The sequence below is a fragment of the Podarcis muralis genome, chromosome 14 (genome assembly GCF_964188315.1).
Source record: "Podarcis muralis chromosome 14, rPodMur119.hap1.1, whole genome shotgun sequence".
Lineage (NCBI taxonomy): Eukaryota > Metazoa > Chordata > Lepidosauria > Squamata > Lacertidae > Podarcis > Podarcis muralis.
Window position 1 is genome coordinate 3,860,616 of NC_135668.1, and position 21,638 is coordinate 3,882,253.

The window sequence follows — 21,638 nt, forward strand, 5'->3', positions numbered from 1 at the left end:
TTGCATTTCAAGGCCAAACTGCCCTGGAAATTTTGCATTTTGAAGGGCAGTATAGAACTATTTCAAAGGGTGGGGGGAATGCGCAGTTGAAGAGGAACGTGGAGGGCAGCACCAAAAAGAAAAAGCAATAGATTACAGAGAGGAAAGGGCCTCAAGAGGCACCAGGAAGTAAAATGAGTGGACCATGTTCCTCAGGAGCAACAGTTCAGAAGAACTAAAGAAAAATAGACAACCAACCTAAATGGCTTTAGAAGAGGATTAGAGAAATTCGAGGAGGAGAGGGCTATCAATGGCTCCTGGCCCTGATGGCTGTGCTCTGCCTCCACAGTGGAGGCAGTCATGCTTCTGAATATCAATTGCTGGAAACCACAGGAGGAAAGAGGGCTCTTGGGTTCAAATCCTGCTTGCTGGGTTCCCACCCGCATCTGGGTGGCCACTGTGAAAACAGGATGCTGGACTAGAGGAGCCACTGCTCTGATGCAGCAGGTTCCATTCTTATTTTCTTATCCATGAAATTACAGAGTATTTATTATTATTAAATTAAAAACAGGGAAAACAGATTATAGCCAGAGGAGTTGGATATGTTTATGCTGCAGAAGAGACGATAGAGAGGGAATATGATCGCCATCTTCAAATACCTGAAGAGCTGCCACATGGAAGATGAAGCAAGCTTGTTTACTCCGGCTCTGACGGGTAGGACTCAAACCCAGGGCTTCAAATTACAAGAAAGGAGATTCCGACTAAACATCAGGAAGAACTTTCTGACGGTAAGAGCTGTTTGACAGTGGAACGATCTCCCTCAAGAGGTTGTGGACTCTCCTTCCTTGGAGGTTGTTAAGCAGAGGTTGGATGGCCATCTGTCATGGATGCTTGAGCTGAGATTCCTGCATTGCATGGGGTTCGACTAGATGACCCCTGGGGTACTTTCCAACTCTAAAATCCTATGATTCTATGAAAAGTGTGAGCCCTGAAAACACTTTATCTCGGCTGTCAAAGGTCACGGTAAAAAGGTGTGACTTTAGCATTCGCTGAAAGCTGTACAAAGAAGGTGCCAGGTGCGCCTCTGTGGGGAGGGAATTTCACAGCTTAGGGGCTGCCTCAGAGAAGGCCCTACTCCATTCTCCACAAGCTAACCGAGGGAGGTGGAACTACTGAAACATCCCCACCTCACCAACCCTCACTGATCTTAATATCTGGGAAGGTCTGTGTGGATGTACAGATTTGCAGGGTGCTGCAGGCAGAGGGGAAGATCCAAATTCAGCACCAAGTTGCATGCTGTTACCAATATACAGTGGTACCTCGCAAGACGAATGCCTCGCAAGACAAAAAACTCGCTAGACGAAAGGTTTTTCCGTTTGCGAGTTGCCTCGCAAGACGAATTTCCCTATGGGCTTGCTTCGCAAGACGAAAACGTCTCGCGACTTTGTTTCCTTTGTCTAAATAATAATTCGCAAGACGAAAAATTCACTAGACGGCAAAACTTGCGGAACGAATTAATTTCGTCTTGCGGGGCACCACTGTACATGATTGCAGTTCCCTTCTTCTGCAGAATTCACTCTGCTTCTACTAGCCAAGACGAAGATAGAAGGTGGAATGCACTTAAACTGCACCCTGGCCACTGGAAACCTACCCTAGCCCTAAGGCTTCTCTCTGACTCCTGAAATCACATCAGTCATCACCCATACATTTTTTCCCAAGCATTGAAGCATTAAATACTATATTGGCTTTTTGGCCTTCCCCAATCAGCTTGGAGAAAGCTGATTCAATAGGCCACATTACCTGCATCCCTCAGCCCAAAAAGCCATGACATATACATAAGGTTGAAAAATGTTCAGGGTTTGTTTGTTTGTTTTTGCACATGCTCAGAGAGTGGGCAAGCACATCAATTAACCAAGTGAAACTTTCCCCTCATTTGTGTCCATGCCCAGAAGTGTTGCTTGCCTCACTTCTGTGTGCTGGGCTGTGGTAAAATGGCTGCCATGCCTAAAATAAATATTTTAAATATATGTAGAAGATTGACCTAGCAACTTCCAGTTCTGCTCATTATCAAATGATTTGGCGATCTCTGAACAGAGCAGAATTTTGACCAACCATCTGCCAGAAGCTATCTTAGTTCTTATTTATAAAAAAGTGCTTTGGGTCTCAAATTATTTATTTGGAGCATAATATTTTGCAGACATTTGAAAGAGCTTATTCATCACAAAAAGGGAAATCATTCTCAAGACTTGGCTGCTATTGTGCCAGATATACACATCAACACTTTCTTCCCCTTAAATAATTTGCAGCCAAGACAATTATTAGAAGTAGTCCTTCTATATGCCAATAGAAGTGGTTTGATCACTTTCTTAATGGGGAAAAAACCAGAAAGTTGGTTATGGAGAACAGAAGACTGTCTGGAAACAGTTTATGGTCTCCAGGTCAGCTACGGATGTCACTGCATTTTACTTACACTAAGCTGCCGCCTTTTAGTGGGGACATGTTGGGTCCCAACTGCAGAGGTGGCTTTCCTGTGCCACAGACAGTGGGTCTGGGATCCCATTAAGGATCCATAATGGACGGCAGGCGGACTCCACCCACAATCAACTGCAAAATTCTCCTGCACAAGCCCTATTGGTGTGGATGGACGCAGTGCAAGAAAACAGCATTGGGCATTGAAACCTACGCCAAAGACAAAATTAAGCTGTGTTCTGTGCAGTGTTCAAAACTCCCATCGTTCTAGGCGCATTTTGTGACAGGGAATTTCATTAGTGTGAGCAGTTTCTAAGCTTTGGGGGCAGTACTGTGCCTAAGATTTCAGATTAGAACTGCAGAGTGGAAGGAAAGGAAGAACTTTTTCTGCCTCCCCACTTACAGCTACTCTCTGAAGACGGGAGAAGAGACCCTCTTATAATATTAGGGGGGTGGGCAGGGGAAGGACTGACTGTGAAAAATGAACATAATACTTTAGTTGCAGTTCATTCATTTTTAGCTTTGTATTCTTGTTATAAAAAAGTGCCCCTAGACATTCCGTTGTTGCGCCCATAACCTCGGTTTAAGGTGCCATTTGGCGCCTAGCTTTCGTATTACAGTTTCTAACACTGGTTCTGTGGTTCTGCACACCATATATATTTGTTTACCTTATTTCATGCTTTTGGGCTGGGTGTTCATCAGTATGCAGATGACACCCAGCTCTACCTCTCCTTTAAATCAGAACCAGTGAAGGCGGTGAAGGTCCTGTGTGAGTGCCTGGAGGCTGTTGGAGGATGGATGGCGGCTAACAGATTGAGGCTGAATCCTGACAAGACAGAAGTACTGTTTTTGGGGGACAGGGGGCGGGCAGGTGTGGGGGATTCCCTGGTCCTGAATGGGGTAACTGTGCCCCTGAAGGACCAGGTGCGCAGCCTGGGAGTCATTTTGGACTCACAGCTGTCCATGGAGGCACAGGTTAATTCTGTGTCCAGGGCAGCTGTCTACCAGCTCCACCTGGTACGCAGGCTAAGACCCTACCTGCCCGCAGACTGTCTTGCCAGAGTGGTGCATGCTCTAGTTATCTCCCGCTTGGACTACTGCAACGCGCTCTACGTGGGGCTACCTTTGAAGGTGACCCGGAAACTGCAATTAATCCAGAATGCGGCCGCTAGACTGGTGACTGGGAGTGGCCGCCGGGACCACATAACACCAGTTCTGAGAGATCTGCATTGGCTCCCAGTACGTTTCCGAGCACAATTCAAAGTGTTGGTGCTGACCTTTAAAGCCCTAAACGGCCTCGGTCCAGTATATCTGAAGGAGCGTCTCCACCCCCATCGTTCAGCCCGGACACTGAGATCCAGCGCCGAGGGCCTTCTGGCGGTTCCCTCATTGCGAGAAGTAAGGTTACAGGGAACCAGGCAGAGGGCCTTCTCGGTAGTGGCTCCTGCCCTGTGGAACGCCCTCCCAGCAGATGTCAAAGCAATAAACAACTATTTTACTTTTAAAAGTCATCTGAAGGCAGCCCTCTTTAGGGAAGTTTTTAATGTTTGATGCTGTACTGTTTTTAATATTCAGTTGGAAGCCGCCCAGAGTGGCTGGGGAAACCCAGCCAGATGGGCGGGGTATAAATAATAAATTATTATTATTATTATTATTAAATTCCTGGCATAAAGCAATTATAACCATGGCAGGTCCAGAGGACTTTGTAGGGATTATAGATTGATAAGATGATGATGATGGTTGTTGTTGTTGTTGTTGTTATTTCCCCAGCCACTCTAAAAGTTGTGTAGTTCTTTATTTCCTTGACATCTGCAGGGAGGGTGTTACACAGGACGGGTGCCACTACTGAGAAGGCCTGCCCCTTTCAATGCAACAAGCTGAATACAAGCCCTGTATCTTAGATTGTCAGATGTTTGCTTAACATCTCCCTCCGCCCACCTTTTGTATAGTCCCAGGAAGGCAGCAAGGGGTTTATTCAGCCCCTTGTGGGCCACTCTACTTGGCTGATGGGCTTTGTATGTTGCACCTCTTTTTCCAATATGAACCTGCCTGCTAATTGGTGTGGCCAGGTTGGGGCGGGGGGAGACAGCGCTTCTGCACCTTTAATAGAAAAGAGAATTTCAGATTGCTGCACCAGTAAAAAGTACAGGTAAGATTATCTTCAGACGCCTTCCCCACATGAACCCCACCTTCAAATGTCAAGTGGGTGGCAGCCAAGAAAGGGCCTTTTCTCTGGTGGCACCCAAATTCTGGGCCTCTCCCTCAAGCCTAGTTTGACTGGTCATTTTAATTGGCATCTTTTAGCCACAGGGCAGATGGCCCTGTTGCCATAGGCTTCTAGTGGCATTCAGGGGCGTTTATAGCTAGTTTTAGCTGCTGCTGGCCAAGGAATGAGGCAGTAAAACTTCCATTCATTTCAAGAAAGCCTTCAAGGGAGCAACTCCCATGCCATGCTGTAATGAATGGAGAACACACAGCGGCAACACTTGGCAAAGCACCACCCTAAGAAAAAGGATTGGTTACATCAATCTTAAAATTAAAACAAAATTGTTCTGCTTTGAGATGACGTCTCAAAAAATAGAAGAGCAGGTTTCCCCCACAAAAACGCCTTAAGTCTTGGCCTGCTTGCTAGAACGGAATTTGGTTGAGATGGGAAGCTTTAAATTTTTTACTAATCAAGTGAATTCAATTTGCATGCTAAACAGAAGGGACTTTGGAAAGGGGATTTGAAGAATCCAGTGCTATCCTTTCCAAGAGTTTGTCTTTCCAAGATTTAAGTCAACAGAGTTGCCAGATTCTTGCCAGAGAGATGGAGTAAACAATTTTGCTAAAACTTTTGTTTTCCCCATCAGTGTATCTTAAAAAGGAAAGGCTTGACCCAAATCCCAAAGCACCTTAGCTAGCATGACACAAAGTAGATCTTCAAAAGGGGAAACATTGTTCTTGCAAATGAAGCAGCGACTACCATTCACTCGTTTCAAATCCTTAAGAAATTAGCATAATTGATGCACTGAATTATTGGGGGGGGGGGACTTGTGGGACACTTGTGCTCTTTTGATGACTCTGCGCACCCTACTGCTTCCTATCAGCATCCCTTTTCTTCTTGGCTGCCCTCACTACCCTCAGCCTCCTTTGCCTTCACTGGCCTTGGTGACCTGCTTTGTTTGCAAGCGTCCATGAGGTCATCACATAAAATGTAATATGGCACCCACCCAAATGATGTGACTTACGGTGCCCTGATGGAACAGCAGCAAGGGAAAATGGGAGAGGGAACAAAAGGACAGTGATGGCAACCAAGAAAAAGGTAATAGAGAAGCCACGTAGCCAAAGTGGCAGCGAGCACTGAAATAATCCTTGTATGTTTGCAAGAACTGTAAGAGGAGGAAGAGATGAAAATCTCAACACTCATGAAAACAGTCACAAGGCTAGACAAATTGTTTCAACTCAGCTCCAGATTCAATCTTTTTGAAAATCTGGGAATGGAAGGAACTAGGAAGCAATGGATCAAAAACTTCAGAACATAAATACTGCCCTTGTGAATATCAAGTGGGTCTGGATATGGAAGACAAGCTCCCCCTACCCTGCCCCAGGGAGCACATGGGGGCCTTGTGGAACAACAACTGCTTTGCTTCAAAGGACAGCGAGCAACATGCTTGGCAAACCAGAATCTTAGGTGGGCCAGGAACCTGGCAGTAGGTCCTGCCCCTGTCGCATGCTCCCTTTCCCCATGAATCATGCCTGACAACAGTTTCAAAATATCACCCCACGGTGTAAATTAGCACATCAGTGTCTGCACAAAAGACACTTCACACAACTCCACTGTCCACCACGGAGTGTGCTGATGCAACCACCACCACATGCAGCTGCACGTGAGACTCAACTCTGGAAGGCATAAACATGCAATCAGCATCCGCCCACAAGGCCAGGCAGCTCCGTGCTCTTGAGCTTTGCTTAGTAGATGGGTGGCACAATAGCCCCGCCCATGGCATGTGTTCTTCCACCTGGGTCTCAAGTACAAGGCGGCTACAGAAAGTCACTGTTGCATAAATCCCCAAAACCACTGCAGCACCGTGGCTAAGAGGCTGGGCTGGGATTCAGAAACCATCTCACTTTTGACACTTTGGCCAACCCACACTCTCTCAGCCGTGGTCCAAACAAGACCTGATGTTAAATGTGCCTTCGTACTTTAAAAAAGAAAGAAAGAAAGAAATGGCAGCTGCTGGCATGTGTGCGTGTGATACTTAGCTGGATTGCAGCCAGTGCTAGGAGTGGGGAGTGCAATCCCTTGTTGCAATTTTGATGAAAGCCACTCCTCCAACACTGTGATTTGCACTGAGAAGACAGCTCCCATTACTGTCAGTCCCTCATCTGAGAGGGAAGATTTGCCCATGGCTCAGGTGCGTGAGCAGGAAGTTTGCTGACAGGTACGGAACTGAGGAGGCCTCTGCAACTTTGCGGGGTGCCAAGCTGGGTGCAGCCCCCAGCAGCTGGGTCGTGGTTTTGCTACCTTCCTGGGAAACAACAATACATAAATGGGAGCAGGGTTGATCTTAAGCTGCTGGCAGGTTTCATTCGCAAGTTACAGAGGCTGGTTCTTTAAAGTTCAGACACTTGTCCATTAATTTAAATATCAGAACAGGAAATCTGTATTTTTCTCTCTCTCCTTCCACACCCACACCACGCATTAGGAAAGCTGAGTCAGCAAAAAAAGAAACCCAGATGCCTGAGTTTCCATTCTGCAAAAAAAAAGGCAGCCAGTGTGGGCTTTGGTAGTGTAGGAGCCAGACATATTTGGGCTGACTCTCGCATAACATTGGATGGAACAGTAACTCAGAAAGCATGCAAACAGCAGCTTTGGGGGGAAAGGCCTCGGGGATTTTTGTGCAAGCATTTTTCTTTTTTTCCAAACCTGCCACATGGACATTCAGCAGCCATCTGAGATTTCCAGAGAGATTTTTAGTATTTTTTAAAAAAATTATCTAACCCGTAATTGGGCCAACAAACCAAGTCTAGCATGTAGACTTATTCTGGGATAGCCTCCTCGCCAGCTGCACCAAGGGCAGACAACTGGGGCTGCATCTGGCAAAGGGCATTTGGAATCTGTCAAGTCTGAATTGTTTCACCCAAGAAGCCCTGAAAGTCAGACAAATTTTCCCTGCTCTTCATACCACTGGCTGGAGAAGAGAACTTCAAGCCAGGATGCTAAGATGATCTCCCATAATCCATGTGGTCCTGGAAATCAGGTAGCCCCAGATGACATCCCATGCTACAGCTGCCAATATCTACTGGATTCCCCCCATATGATCAACTTGTCAGTGCTGGACTAATTCTCTGGGGCTCCTGGCTGCCTCCCAGCCCCAGCTACCCTAGGGACTCTCCGGCAGTTGTGGCAGAGTTGGCTCTCACAGTCATATTTACTGCTGCTGCTGCTGCTGCTGCTGCTGCTACTACTACTACATAATTGATATCTCACCTTTCCTCCAACATGGTTCTCCTCACTTCATTTTATTCTCAGAACAACCCTGTGAGGGAGGTTGGGCTGAGTGCGAGTGACTGGCCCAAAGTCACCTAGTCACCCAAAGTCACAGCTGAGTGGGATTCAAACCCTGGTCTCCCAGTCCTCGTCTGGAACTCCTAACCAGTGCACATCAAACTGCCGTTATTCCCCTATATGCCACCTTTTGCAGCATGCCACACCCAAGGCAGCTCACAATACAACATCCAATAGCAACAGCAACAAAGCTAAGAATGGCACTGGCGACATTATAATCAAGGATTTAAACCATGGCCCCCCAGAAGCACATCAAAGCCACTATTAAAAAACCTAAAAAGCCAAAGCCACTATGAAATATAGCATCAGGATCAGGGCTCTCCTTTATTGTGCCAAATCTGTTAGAAAAAGGTACTGAATTTTAAAAAACCTGTAGCACTGTAGCCACGCACACCTCTGTGGGGAGGGAATTCCAGAATCTGAGGGCCGCTGCAGAGAAGGCCCCACGTTTCATTAGTGAATGTATTCCAGGTGGATGTCATTCTTTGAAGGATGGCCCCTTCCACACGTGCAGTCCTCGCCCTTCACGTCACAGCAACAACTGTGCTGGATTCAAGGTCTCCACTCTCTTGCCTCTTGAACTGGGAGTTCCTGTCCAAACATGCTACAGGTGGAAAGGCCAAGCAGGGCACATTTGTGCCAGGACTTGAGAGAATGTTGGGAAATGTAAGCAAAATCCCAACAGAGCTTCACTTCTTAAAGAAAGGATGCTGGAGCAGAAACATACCTGGCCTGGAAGTCACTGACCCTCCATCAGAGGTGGGCAGGTTATGAATACTCAACAAGAGAGTATTGCTCTCTTATTGCGCTGGACATGAATGATTCCACAGATGTTTCCGCTCCAGAGTGAAGCCCCAGCTAAAACTTGGTGTACCCTGGACACCAAGGTAACATAGGACAGGGAAATAATGACAGCCAGACTCTGAAAGCTGCAGAGCCAAGGCAGCAGGATGTAGTTTAGAGACTTTACGAAGGGTACCAAAAATGACTCCATTTCTCTCTCTCTCTGTGCTCAGGTTTGTTGTTGGCTTTCACACAAAGCCTCGAAAATAGCTTCAGAATCCCTTTCTTTAAATGCGTCTTTCCCTTTTGTCATAAGCTGAGAAAAAGGGGCCCATTTTCCAACTTTTTTTTTTTTAAGGTTTCTGTTCTCACCCGCAGAGACCCAGCTGGTGAAACTCAGCTGCCTCCCTCCACAATTCTTTGTCCTGTTCCGATGCTTTGATGTATTTGCCTGCCACAAAGTGTGCTTTGCCCTCTTTGATGTCAAACTTTATGTGGCTTGATTACTACTAGCAAGATGGCAATGCAGCCAGTCTTCCAAGTCCCCTCCTGTCTAATACAGCAGATTCTTTGCAGACCCCAGCTGTGTCCATGCAGATTTGCTTAAGAGCACTCTGTTGTGACAGCCAAGCAGACATGAACTTTAGAAGGGGGCCCAAATGGCTCTGAGGACCAGTTTACACCATCACCAAACTCAAACAGCAAAGCTAGTCCTGGGCTATGCACCTAAAGCTGTGTATGTGTGAATGACTCTTTCTTGAATAGGGAACTCTGTGCGGATAGAAAAGTACTGTATTAGGAAGAAAGTTCGGCCTACGTGTCTCCCTTAGTATGCCACTTTTCTATGTGCAAGGAGTGCCCCCACCCTGGCCTTTAAGGGAAGTAGGCAAACAAGCAACAGCCACTTGCAGGTTCAAGTGGTAAAATCAAGGAAAAGCTTAAATACTTATTTTATTGGATTTACATACCACTGAATATTTAAAGAAGAGAAGGATTTCAAGGCAGCTTTCAATGAAAGACATTCCATATAACAAGCAAAAAAAAAAAAAAAGATCTACAGGAACAGCATCAAGAAGGAGCAAACCAGGTGTAAGAATTCGCACCCCCACAAAAACTGCAACAGAGAAGTTTTAATAGACGGGCACCTGGGACCTAGGGAGGGACACATCCAAGGGCAGAGTCCATGAAGGACATTCCACACAGCTCCACAGTAAAGACCCAGACCCCATCTTCAGGGAGACCAGTCGGAATATGATGGAACCTGAAGCCAACCCTTCGCAGGTGGCCTTTGGAGAAATTCACTTCATCCTCCTTGATTATATAAACTAGTCCCAAGTGCAATAACTTTCAGCCATAAAACAACAGCAACACAGGCATAAAATTTGGGTGCAAAAGTGTTGAGTTTCCAAGCAATCTTCACTCTTTGTTTGCTGCTGCAGCTCTGGTGCTTACACAGTGTGGGTGAGCTGACTGAAGCTATATCCCGAAATGACTAAAATAAAAATAGTTGGCAGGATCAATGTCCAGGATGAGGACAGAGGAGAGCTGGAATTCCCACTGACTGCTCCACTGCTAAGCTCCACTTAAGCAACATGACTTGCAGTCAAGTCCTAAAATGATTCAGAGAGACATTTCTGAATGTAAAAGGAAGATGTACTTTTCATTCAGATTTTCCAAGTACTGGCTTTCATGAAGCTTCTAACACAAACACTCACACTTTTTCCTAAGTAAACCTGGAGAGTCAAATCTGGTAGGGGTGTTTGTGTGCATGTCTGCGTGCGCAGGTGGCTGCTTTCAAAAACTCAGGGAAAATAATACAGAAGGTTTTTTTTTTCCAAATAGAAAATGAGCTTACAGATTTGCAGAGCAGCAAAAGGCAATTGTTGCACACAACAATGTACAGGAACAACTTGCTGCTTTGCTACTGATCTTTGCAAGCTGCTCTAGGAGTCTTTTCAGCCTAAGAGCATGGTAAAAAATGTTTTAAATAAATAAACATAAAACTTATTTTTGGACAATAAACACCAGGTAACAGACCCCATAAATACATACTAAACATAGGAAAGGTTACAGAAGTTCCCAGTCCAGTGGCAACACAGAGCAGAAACAACTCAAGCAGCTGTTTGTTCCCCTCCATACCGCAGCATAAATTGAATTTATACTGGGCTAACTAGAGCTGAGCCAGCCTTCCCTGAACTGTCCTGTGGTTTTGGACAACAGCTCTCATCAGCCTCACCTTAGAACAGGACTGGAGGGCACCAGGTTGCAGAAGGCTGTACTAGAGTGAGACAAGGGAGTCCTGCTCTGCTAAGATGAGATGATTTTGCCTGGCTAGAATGCAGACCTCCGACTGGACCATGTGGTTAGCAGTTGCCTGGAGCTCCCAAGATATTCCTGGAGATGGAAAATCAAGAATTGGGCCACCTTTGGGAAATCCCTGTTCAGAAGAACATCTAAGCATCTTCCAGCCTGGTGGGAGGACTGATCAGCGGGAAGCCGCCTGCTCAAAACAGAGGTCTGCCTGTGCATTTTCAGTTACAGTGTCTTACCTGCCTTACCTGCAGGAAGAAGACCTGCATAGGCACAGGACAGGAAGGGTGGTGGTAATTCTGACCACTACAGTACTGACAAGCCTTTATGCACCGACCCTGTGCAGGTATATGATTCAGCTATGCTTTGTTTTCATAGCTATGTTCACATAGACTAAAGGCAAACACTGGCCACAAATCCATGGTTTCTGGGTTTCACAAAGCATGGCTTCCATTAACCATGATTAAGTGTACATTTGCACCCATAAGCCATGGCTAAGAAAACTGCCCCATCTTGCCAGCCTCTACTGGCATGGGAATGAGTAGGTCTCCATGTTGCAAACTGGTGCACACCTTCCAGGGGCAGCAGGGCTTAGTTTGGCAAGTTAAGCCCCGCATGTAGGGGCTCTTAGTTAAGGTTAAAGCCACACACCATGGGCAGGCGCTCCAAAGCATTAGAAGAGAAAGTGTGAACGCAAAAGTCCTGGTTTCCATTTCGTAAGGCTCAGACTGAGAACAACAAAAGACTTTTGCGAATCAAGAATCTTTCATCAACCACAACAGGCCTGAGAGGCGAGAAGAGCTTCAAGGCAGCGGCAGAGGAGGTCTCTGAGACAGCTGCAGAACCATTTGCACAACACATTCCTCAGCTATAAATCTTCAAGCAAAAAGGCACATCCTGAAAGGAGAAAGTGGGCTGCTCACTTGATCATTTCAAGTTATCAGCTGCAATTGCTAATTGTAGTTTGGGAGATAAAAACTGTACCAAAAAGGTGAATGCTTTAAAGTTATGCTCTGACTGCCAAAGTAGAGCAAAAGAAGGAAATGAAGAGAACCTTTTAAATCTTCCAGATTGGCAGATTTTATCATAATTTAGCCAACCATTTCTAGAAGTCTCTTGGACACTTCTAGGTAAAGGTAAAGGTACCCCTGCCCGTACGGGCCAGTCTTGCCAGACTCTAGGGTTGTGTGCTCATCTCACTCTATAGGCCGGGAGCCAGCGCTGTCCGCAGACACTTCCGGGTCACGTGGCCAGCGTGACAAGCTGCATCTGGCGAGCCAGCGCAGCACACGGAACGCCGTTTACCTTCCCGCTGGTAAGCGGTCCCTATTTATCTACTTGCACCCGGGAGTGCTTTCGAACTGCTAGGCTGGCAGGCGCTGGGACCGAACAACGGGAGCGCACCCTGCCACGAGGATTTGAACCGCTGACCATGCGATCGGCAAGTCCTAGGCACTGAGGTTTTACCCACAGTGCCACCCGCGTCCCCTGGACACTTCTACCTGGGCACAAAAAAATAATGTGCGTTTCTCTCCAGGCTCTGCCAGGAAAGGAACAGTCAGAATCCTTTTTTTTTTTTACCAGAAAGATAATGATATTTTTATATTGTTCTAACAAATTGTTGATACAGAGACTGGGAAAGGTGGGGTTGAATGAGGCTTTGAAGAGTTGAGAGTGAGGGACTCCTGAAGGAGCCATGCCTTAGTTAGTATGACCCAGACAGGTCTTGACAGTGAAGTACCACAAGGATGCAGCTGATCTGAACATCCCACTCCCTTACTCAACTCAGAACTGGATTTATAGTTTGAACAAGGAATAGCAGTGTACACAGCTATGTGCCCCAAACAATACCATCTCAAGACCTGTCCTTTCAAGATGTCACCTCTCTGGCCACTGCTTGAGTGCCAAGACCCTGATGCAAATCAAAAGGCGGCCTGCAAGTTACACAAGGGCACTCTCCACTTCCCCTGCTCTCTTGCGTACATCCTGAATTTGTGGACATCCAATGAAGCTGAATGTTGGGAACTGCAGGGCAGAAAAAAGAAAGGACTTCTTCACAGAGCACACAGTTAAACAGGACGCAGTGATGACTACCAACTTGGATGGCTTTAAAAGACAGCTAGAGAACTTCATGAAGGATAAGGCTATCAATGGCTATTAGCTACAAAGACTGTGTTTGGCCTCCACAGTTGGAGGCAGCAAAGCTTCTAAATACCAGTTGCTGGAAGTGACAAGAGAGGAGAGGGCTCTTCTGCCTGGGTGCTGCCTGTGGGCTTCTCCCAGGCCTCTGGTTTGCCACTGTGAGAACAGGATGCTGGATTAGATGGGCATTGGTCTGATCCAGCAAGCACGCCTTACGTTCTAAATATTTCTTAATGGAAAAATAGCACACAGTCCATTGACTCGTATCCTGATCCTACACCCAGGAGCAAGGACGAAACTGTGCCCTGTTAGTTCAGTGTTCCTTGCAGGGCTGACTCCTGGGTTGACGGTTTGATTTGTCCAGTGGGTGGGGTTATCCTCAGTAGCAAAAAAGTATGACGCCTTGGAAGGTGCAGGACAGAACGTGCACAGCGTCAAAGAACATTCCTTACATCTCCCATTTCACGAGGTAATCCCACCTGCTTCCCAAAAAACCACAAGAACAGCCTGGGTGCTGCCATTACCTAACATGCCTCTGAACTGCAGGTATTTCCAGACAGGTGTGTTCATTAATGTGCCATGAAAAACAACAACATACACACACCCCTCAGCCAAGGGCCTGATCCTGCCACATTACGCACACTCAAGAGTTTTCATTGACGTCAGTCAAGCCTCTGTGGGTGGAGTGCCTACACCAACGTGTTTTGGGGATATTTTCCCCCTCTCTCAGTGTTGCACAAGTTAAAACAGGCTTAACATTTTCAAGTCATGAAACTGCCAAGCACAGCAGTGAACTCACACAGCAGAACATGCTCTCTTTTGCTGCGAGTTCTTCACAGGCATCGGATCAGTGTCCACAGACATGGAGATCACTCAAGAGCTGAAACTCCTTGGAGACCACCAAGGGCTGGGTCAGAATGAGGGGTAGATCAGACCACTGGGAAGCCCTCTGGTACAAACCCCTACTGAAATGTGATCTTCCACTTCTTATCAGCCACAGTTTTTCATATTGGTGAATTTGGTAAACTGTGGTTAATATTAACCAATGGTTTATTTGAAACATGGCCACTTCAGTCCATGCATTATGAAGGTGGCTTGCTTCAACACAGTCCAGATTAGCCACGGTTTATAGTTCAGATGTAACACTAAACTGTGGTGAATCCAAAATGGATTTGAAAGCCCACCAGCAGATTCCTTTGTGGTTCCACATGGATAGCTAGAACTGCCAAGACAACACTGGCATAGTCTTGTACAGTTTCACATTTCATTGCAAGGGAACTTGTGGCACAGGAGTTCCCAGTGGTCTGTGCCCCACATCAGGGTGCATTTGCACTGAGTTTTGGTCCAAGGCACAGAATCATGAAGTCAGATTGGGCCTTGATCCCCTGTTCAATGCAGGAAATCCAGAGACTGACAGCGTCTGATACGTGACTTTCTAGCCTCTGTCTGAAGATGTTGAAGGCATCAAAATCACTGACTCTGTCCTGCCAAAAGGTTCTCAGATAGAAAGCAAAGACCCTTATCGCAAGCTGTTGTGATGCTCACCAATTTAAATAGCTTTAAAAGAAAATTGGACAAATTCATGAGGATAAGGCTAGTATTGGCTACTAGCTATGATGCCTGTCTGCTACCTCCAGGATCGGGGAAATACAGCTCTTAATACAGTTGCTGGATAACAACAGCAGGAGAGGGTTACATCTCTCATGTCCTGTTTGCTAACTCCTTGTGGGCATTTATTGGGGGGTATTGGGTTGTTTTGTTTTAATTATGTATTTTTTGTTTTTATATTGTGATTTTATGTTGAAGCTACCCTGAGACCTGTGAGTATAGGGTGGTATACAAATTTAATAAATAATAACAATAAAAATAGGAAGCTCTGGACTAGACTATATAGATCTGTAGTTTGACCCAGCTTGGCTCTTCTTACATTTGTAACCTTTGAGAGCTGAACTCCAAAGGCCTCATGATAAGCGTGAGAGCAGTCCACACAGTAAAGGTCCACACTTAAATCTTTGATAGCACGGCTGGGAAAAGAATTTCTCAGTGAGACACCAGGCTTTCTGGACTAGATGGACCAATGATCTAACAAAGCACAAGGCAACTTCAGCTATACATGTGGAATTGCACAGGGATCTGATGGCAGGTTTTCTTCTCTTCAGGCTCCGGGAGGGTCTACTCACAAGCCATGAGGACTCTCCAGTGCCCTCTCTGGCCATTTCCAGGTTTGAATTGAATTATTTATTTATTTCCTGGTGCCACTCATATACATAGTTGCGCTTGAGTAGAATACGAGTAAGTTGGGGGGGGGTGCTTGTATGGTTATGATTGCTGCCAAAGATCTCTGAGGAGGAGAAGATGGAAACGAGAAAGATTGCATGCTGTTATCACAGGATGGACAGCTGCATGGGTATCCCTGCAATTTTGGTACCCAAAACACTAACAGGCCCCCAACCAAAAGTAAAACAAGAACAACAACACAACCCTCTTTGACTAATCCTCTGAAATCAGTACAGATATGTGCTGAATGAAATAAAACTACAAGGAACCTGGATAGCAGAGCAGCCTGTTGTTACTTTTGGGCACACCTCCATGACAACATCTTGTCTTGCTGCTCAGTGACACCACCACTCAGGATTTGCATAAGCATTATGTCATAGTGCTTCATATACATTGTCTCCAGGTGGCCTTAAGTAAGCCTCTCTCTGGCCAATGCTTTGCAGTTAAGGATTATTAGCGTAGCTTGAAGGACTTGGAACCTGCTAAAGGGCTATGCAAACATTTTATATTATTGCTATCATCACCAGGGTCTATTAGTATTAGTATTAGTATTAGTATTAGTATTAGTATTAGTATTATCTGTGTACCAGCCTTCATCTGTAGATCTTGGGGTGGTTATATTATTAACAACACCCAGTTCCACGTAATCCTCACACGATCTCTGACCGATTAATTATAAAACCTCAACAGGTCTTCAGGGGGGTTGACTGAGGAGAGCTGGGGGACAAGCTAAGGTAGCTGGTTGCCCAGGAGTGCTTCCTCAGAAGTTTTCCTGGAGGTTGGCCGTGATCACCTCGTCTAGCATGTGAGCAGGCCCTGAACCCATCAATGGGCCCTTTTATTGCTGCCACTGTTCCCCACATAAGAACATAAAAGAAGAGGTTGCTGGATCAGGCCAATGGCCCATCTGTTCCAGCATCCTGTTCTGATGGTGGCTGACCAGATGCCCCCCTGGGAAGCCCACAGGCAGGATTTGACCACAAGAACATTCTCTCCTTCTGTGACTTCCTGCCACTGGTGTTGAGAAGAATGTCAGAGCCATCCTGGCTACTAGCCATCGATAGACAGCCTTAGTCTCTGTGAATTTATCTAGTCCTCTTTCAAAGCCATCCAAGCTGGTGGTCACACTGCCTCCTGGGGGAGCAAGTTCCACACGCATGAAGGAGGACTTCCTTCCCTTGTACACAATGGTCCTGTTCGTGCTTTGTGAAGCAAGAAAAAAGTATCTGACATAAGGCTACCAGCTCACAAACCATCTTTGGTTAGGAAGCTCATTTGTTTGAAGGAAGAGAGTTAACGGCTTTCTGCCTCCCTATTTTTATTTTAAGACCACAGAAATGTGTATATTTCACTTTTGTTCTCCTTCATCTTCAGAGCAGTCATAAATAATTACATCTCCTCAAAACTCCAATGACGGCACCAAGAATAAATAAAACATCATAACCACCTAAACGTATTTCTGCATCTCCCGCCGATGTATTTCAGTTTACCATTTTTAAAGTGGCTTTCCCCATTGCTTCTGGTCTGATTCTGTTGGAGCAAACCACAGAGAACCCATTCTTTCCCGGCAGCCAGAGGTCAGTGCAACACAAGAGGTATGGGGGTTTTAGGAAGAGCAGGAAAGGTGGGGGGGGGGATCATAATTTTCACAAACCTATTTGCCAGGGAGACCTAAGAAGGCAAAAAGCAAATGTAGCCAAGCTTCACTCTAGCATACATTTCAACTACAGCATTTGAAATGAAATGAAATGAAATGCCAGATAGTAAAAGTGTCACAAGTCAAAACTGAAGATAACTCAACACTGACATTCACAGTAATTGCAAGAGATCAGTTGTCCCCGATCATGGCATGGCAGGCGGAAAGATCTGCACCTAAATGCACTTAGCGAGCCCAGGCAAAAGCAGCGTATCAAAGACTACATCCCGCAAAAAGCTTTTGCAGGGACCTTGACAAGTCATGCCACTGGCACCAGCATCTTTCTCCTCGCCCCATCCATAGGCACTCCATTTAAACCCAGTCCTCTCTCATTGTTTCCATTTTATCAAGCAAGCCTGGCCCAATATATTTCCCATGCATTAATACAGGAGCTGATGGAGGTGAACAAGCCAATTGAAACATAGGGGATACATGCACAAGTGATGCCCTAGTGCAGAGGTTTTCACGGCTCCCTTGACCATTCTTTCTGCGGCACCCCTGTGGGTCTCAGGAGCCCAGTTATGTCACCCCCTGCCTGCCAAGCTGGCAGCCTCTCACCCTTTTTCAAACACCTTCCCTTGTGGAGTATTCCCTCAGCCTCCTCTCGAGAGTCCTCCAGGTAGCTGCAGCAGCCACCCCGGTCTCCGAGTCGCCTCACCTCCTGGCAATCAGCACTCCCTGGCCAGCCCCAGAGCCACCATTCACCAGGGGAACTTGTAGCCAGGGCTGCTGCAGCAAACAGCTGTGGAAGTCTTTGGGAGGCAGGGATGCAAGAGGGCATCAGAGGGAGGGAAGGAAGGAAAGTGCGACAGAGGCCAGCGTTGCCCACAGCACCCCGGACCAGCATTCAAGCCACTCCAGAGTGCCCTGGCACACTGGTTGAAAATCACCGCCCTAGTGCATTTCCCATTCATTTCAATGGACTTGAACAAAGTTACTTCCCAGCGGATCATGGATCATTGCTCAGACTTATGTGACTCTCTTTCTGTCTCCCTTAATAGCACCCCAAATCTGCAACCTCACTGTGGCAGGGCTGCACGGTGGGGTCAGCTTTGCACTCCATGTTGCTTAAATAGCTCAAAGCTCAGAGGCTTCTGCAAGATTCCATTACTGAGCCACTCTGGCTGCACTGAGGCTGCAGTCCTAAATGCAGCTTCCGAGGAAGTCGTTCCCTACTAATTCAGTAGGGTCTGATTCCAAGTCTGCCTCCTTGGGATTGGGACGTATTTTAGGAAGTATTTCCAGTTATAAATAAATAAATAAATAAATAAATAAATAAATAAAAAAAATAGGTTAGCACAAGAAGCTTCAATCCAATGTATGTTAAGTGACTTAATAACAATACTAGGAGATCTTTAAAAAAACATTATTGACCTTAATTTATAAATTAGAATTGTGTAAGAGCTTGTCTAATGACAAATCCTAGGCATGTTGTGTTTAGTGGAACTTGGTACCAGATGGATTTGCCTAGGAGTAAGTCCTACTGAACTCAATAGGTTTTACACCCAAGTAGACATGCAGAAGTTTGGGCTGCACTGCTAAAAAGAGACTATCAATTTGTTTTGTAATTTCTTGTTGCATTTGCTCTGGGATACAAGCAGGATACACATTGAGATACACTTCTTAAACTTATGCAACAAAATAAGACTTAAAATAACTACTCTGTGCCATATTTATACTGGTTTGCATCTTGATTCCACCCTTTCCAGGAAACCAGATCCAGGGTTCTAATAATGACTGCAGTGCCTCTTTTTCGGCTGATCAAACTTCTCCTACACCCAATGACAAAAAATGTATAGGCCAAACTAGACTTTAATGGAATGTTAACAGTGTTCATTTAGTGCTTTGCTTCATAAAAAAGCAACAAATATACCAATCTGTTTTCAGAAGAATCATCATGAAAAAACACACCACAGCCCCATCATTAAGTGCCCTAGTCAGAAAGAGAAATCCAGACTGTGTATTCTTTTCAGAGAAACAACACAGTGAAAATTGTGTTACTTGATAATAAGGTATATGGTGTTTCTACAAAATTCACTATCAAGATGGTCACATTATTTCAATTTAGTTATATTTTAACTATGCGAAATTGCAAAATCACTTTGTTATACTGCAGAAGAGCTAATTGAAAACATTCCACAAAAAGTTTTGCATTTCTTTCTCACACAGACAAAAATGCAAGTCTTCCGCTGGTTTTCTTGAAACCAAGGCAACTGAGGACAGACACTGACTGGGATTTTAAAAACCTCTGATTTTCCATGATCCAATCAAGGAAGGTCAATCCAGTTCTTCCTTTTAGCTCCTCTTTTAAAAATGGATATGATTCTAAAAACCGACTATTTTTGCCTGTGCTGGCTTTTCATAGCAGAATTCCAGAGACTTTGCAGAAGTCCTGCCAAATGGGATAAATCACATTTTAGAGACCAGACATGAGTAACACAGCCTAATCCATGTCCCCTGTGCAACTTTAGTCAATGTTACGCTGAACCTGTGCTACAGAGGAGGGGTTGAAAGTAATCTCTTCCCATTTAAGTTTGTGGGGAGAGCATAAATTGCCTTCTTGCCTTTGAATAACAAGAGATCCTGCAGAGCCACAAAGGCTGACCTTTGACAGATGTCTTGGCTGAGCTGAATTCAGAACAATAAAATATAATAAGTGTAAAGACTCTCTCACACTGGAAACAAAATCAACACAGCAATTGACAACAACTGATAAGCTTTATAGCTGGGGAAGGGACACTGTGGAGAACACGGGGTTAGTGCGGATTATGCCTGACTATTACCAAACAGCACAGAAGACGGCATTTTGGATTAATGGTCTTTTTGACCGGCATGCAAAGGGTTTTGCTCACAGCTGTCGGTCACAATTCTCCTTAGCCTAACATCTCCTTTCCCCAGCTTAAGGTAGTTATCCTCAAACACTTTCATTCAGACCCAGTTCAGTTTCCTGCTATCGTTTTCAGGCGACAAAGAGTTCCTTGCAGCCCCAAAGCTTACCCACTTTCTGCCACATCCGCTGGTCCACTGAGGCTGTAGTCCTATGCCCTGTTTCCTGGGAATAAGCCCCACTGAAAACAGTGAGATTTATATCCAAGTAAACATGCACAGGATTCCTGCACCGCAAAATAGATCATCTGGCCAGTTCTGGGTCCTATCAGTCATTTTCAAATCCAAACCCAACCTCATTGTGAGAAAGTAAAATATGAGGGAAATGGAAGGTAACCACAAGCATGTAGGGCTGAGAGGAGAACTTGTTACTGTGCAGTTGGGCACATGCCTCTGGTGTCCCTCTCCATCACCGCCCCACAGAAATAACATGTGCTTCAAAGTTTCCCCTCAATTCAATATTCTGTCTATTCTGGGCGAGGAGAATGTTTCTGAAGCTATGCATTCCCCTCAATATTTAACAATAGGCAATGATCGCATCTAAAAGAACAACCACGTTTTAAAGACTTCAAACTTGGAAGGATAAATAAGTTACAGGTCCTTCTACCTCAAGTGCCCTCTCTTACCGTGCAGAGTCTATGTCTGGAAAGTTGGGGGGGGGGGTCAAGTCAAGTCCAGCACTCTGCAGACTTCAGACCACAACTGGGTTAGTGGCACACAAAGACACAAAAAATGAAGCAGACTCACTGCCAAGGGCAGACCGGCCCTCTCCAGGACGGGGCACCTGCCCCGAGGTCAGCTCGAGCGGGCCGGAGGCCCCTTCCGACGTTACGGCCAAGAGGCTTGCACCCCGAGCCAAGGGGCGTCATGTGACGACGGGGGCGACTTCGCGAGGTGGGTTCCGAGCGGTTACTTTACGTAACGCCAACGAGCCCTTTCGGATTCGCGGACCCGGAGTTGCCTCTCCCCCGCCCCGGATCGCCCCCTCACGCCCCCCCCCAGCCCCCCAGGAAGGGCAGTGGCGCCCCCGCCCGCCCCAGGCACCGACCCGGCAGCGGCGGGAGCCGGACCGCGCGCGGAAGCGCCTGGGCTGCCGGAGAAAGCAGCGCCGCAGCCCGGGCGGATCGGGCGCCGCCGCGCGGCTCACCTTTCATCGCGGCGATCACCAAGCACAGCATTTGGCGGCGGCGGCGGCGGCTGCGCTCTCGGGGCTCGCCGGGCGCCTCCTGCGCGCTCGCGGGGCAGCGTCCGCCTCGTCAGCAGCGCCTGCCAGCAGCCCCGACCGGCCCTCTCCGCAGCGGCAGCAGCAGCCTCCGCCTCCTCCGGCGCGCCTCGGCCCAGCTGAGGCGCCATGTGACCGGCCCGCCCCCCCCCCCGCCCGCCAACGCGCGCCGCCCCGGCTGCCGCTGGAGGTAGGGCAGGGGGACCGGCGGGGCGGACGCTGCTCCGGCCCGCCTGCCCGCCCGCCCGCCTCCTCCTGCTCCTGCTGGGGGGGCCCGATCCGCGGGGGAGGGAAGCCGCCCCTGAGCCGGCCCCCCGGCGGGC

The 21,638-nt window shown here is 46.8% G+C and overlaps 1 protein-coding gene across 3 annotated transcripts in view; it reads right to left on the bottom strand.

Moving 5' to 3' along the window:
- Window positions 1–21,419, bottom strand: part of RORA (RAR related orphan receptor A) — a 93,408-nt gene extending 71,989 nt beyond the window's left edge. For 2 of the 3 annotated variants that reach the window (XM_028706134.2, XM_028706133.2), the window contains exon 1: window positions 21,241–21,417. In XM_028706134.2, the coding sequence (XP_028561967.1) occupies window positions 21,241–21,271 (31 nt within the window). In that variant the 5' untranslated portion in view covers window positions 21,272–21,417. Of the gene's footprint in view, window positions 1–21,240 lie in introns of all 3 variants that reach the window. The other variant, XM_077918546.1, reaches the window with a different exon arrangement.
- Between the last annotated feature and the right edge of the window lie 219 nt (window positions 21,420–21,638).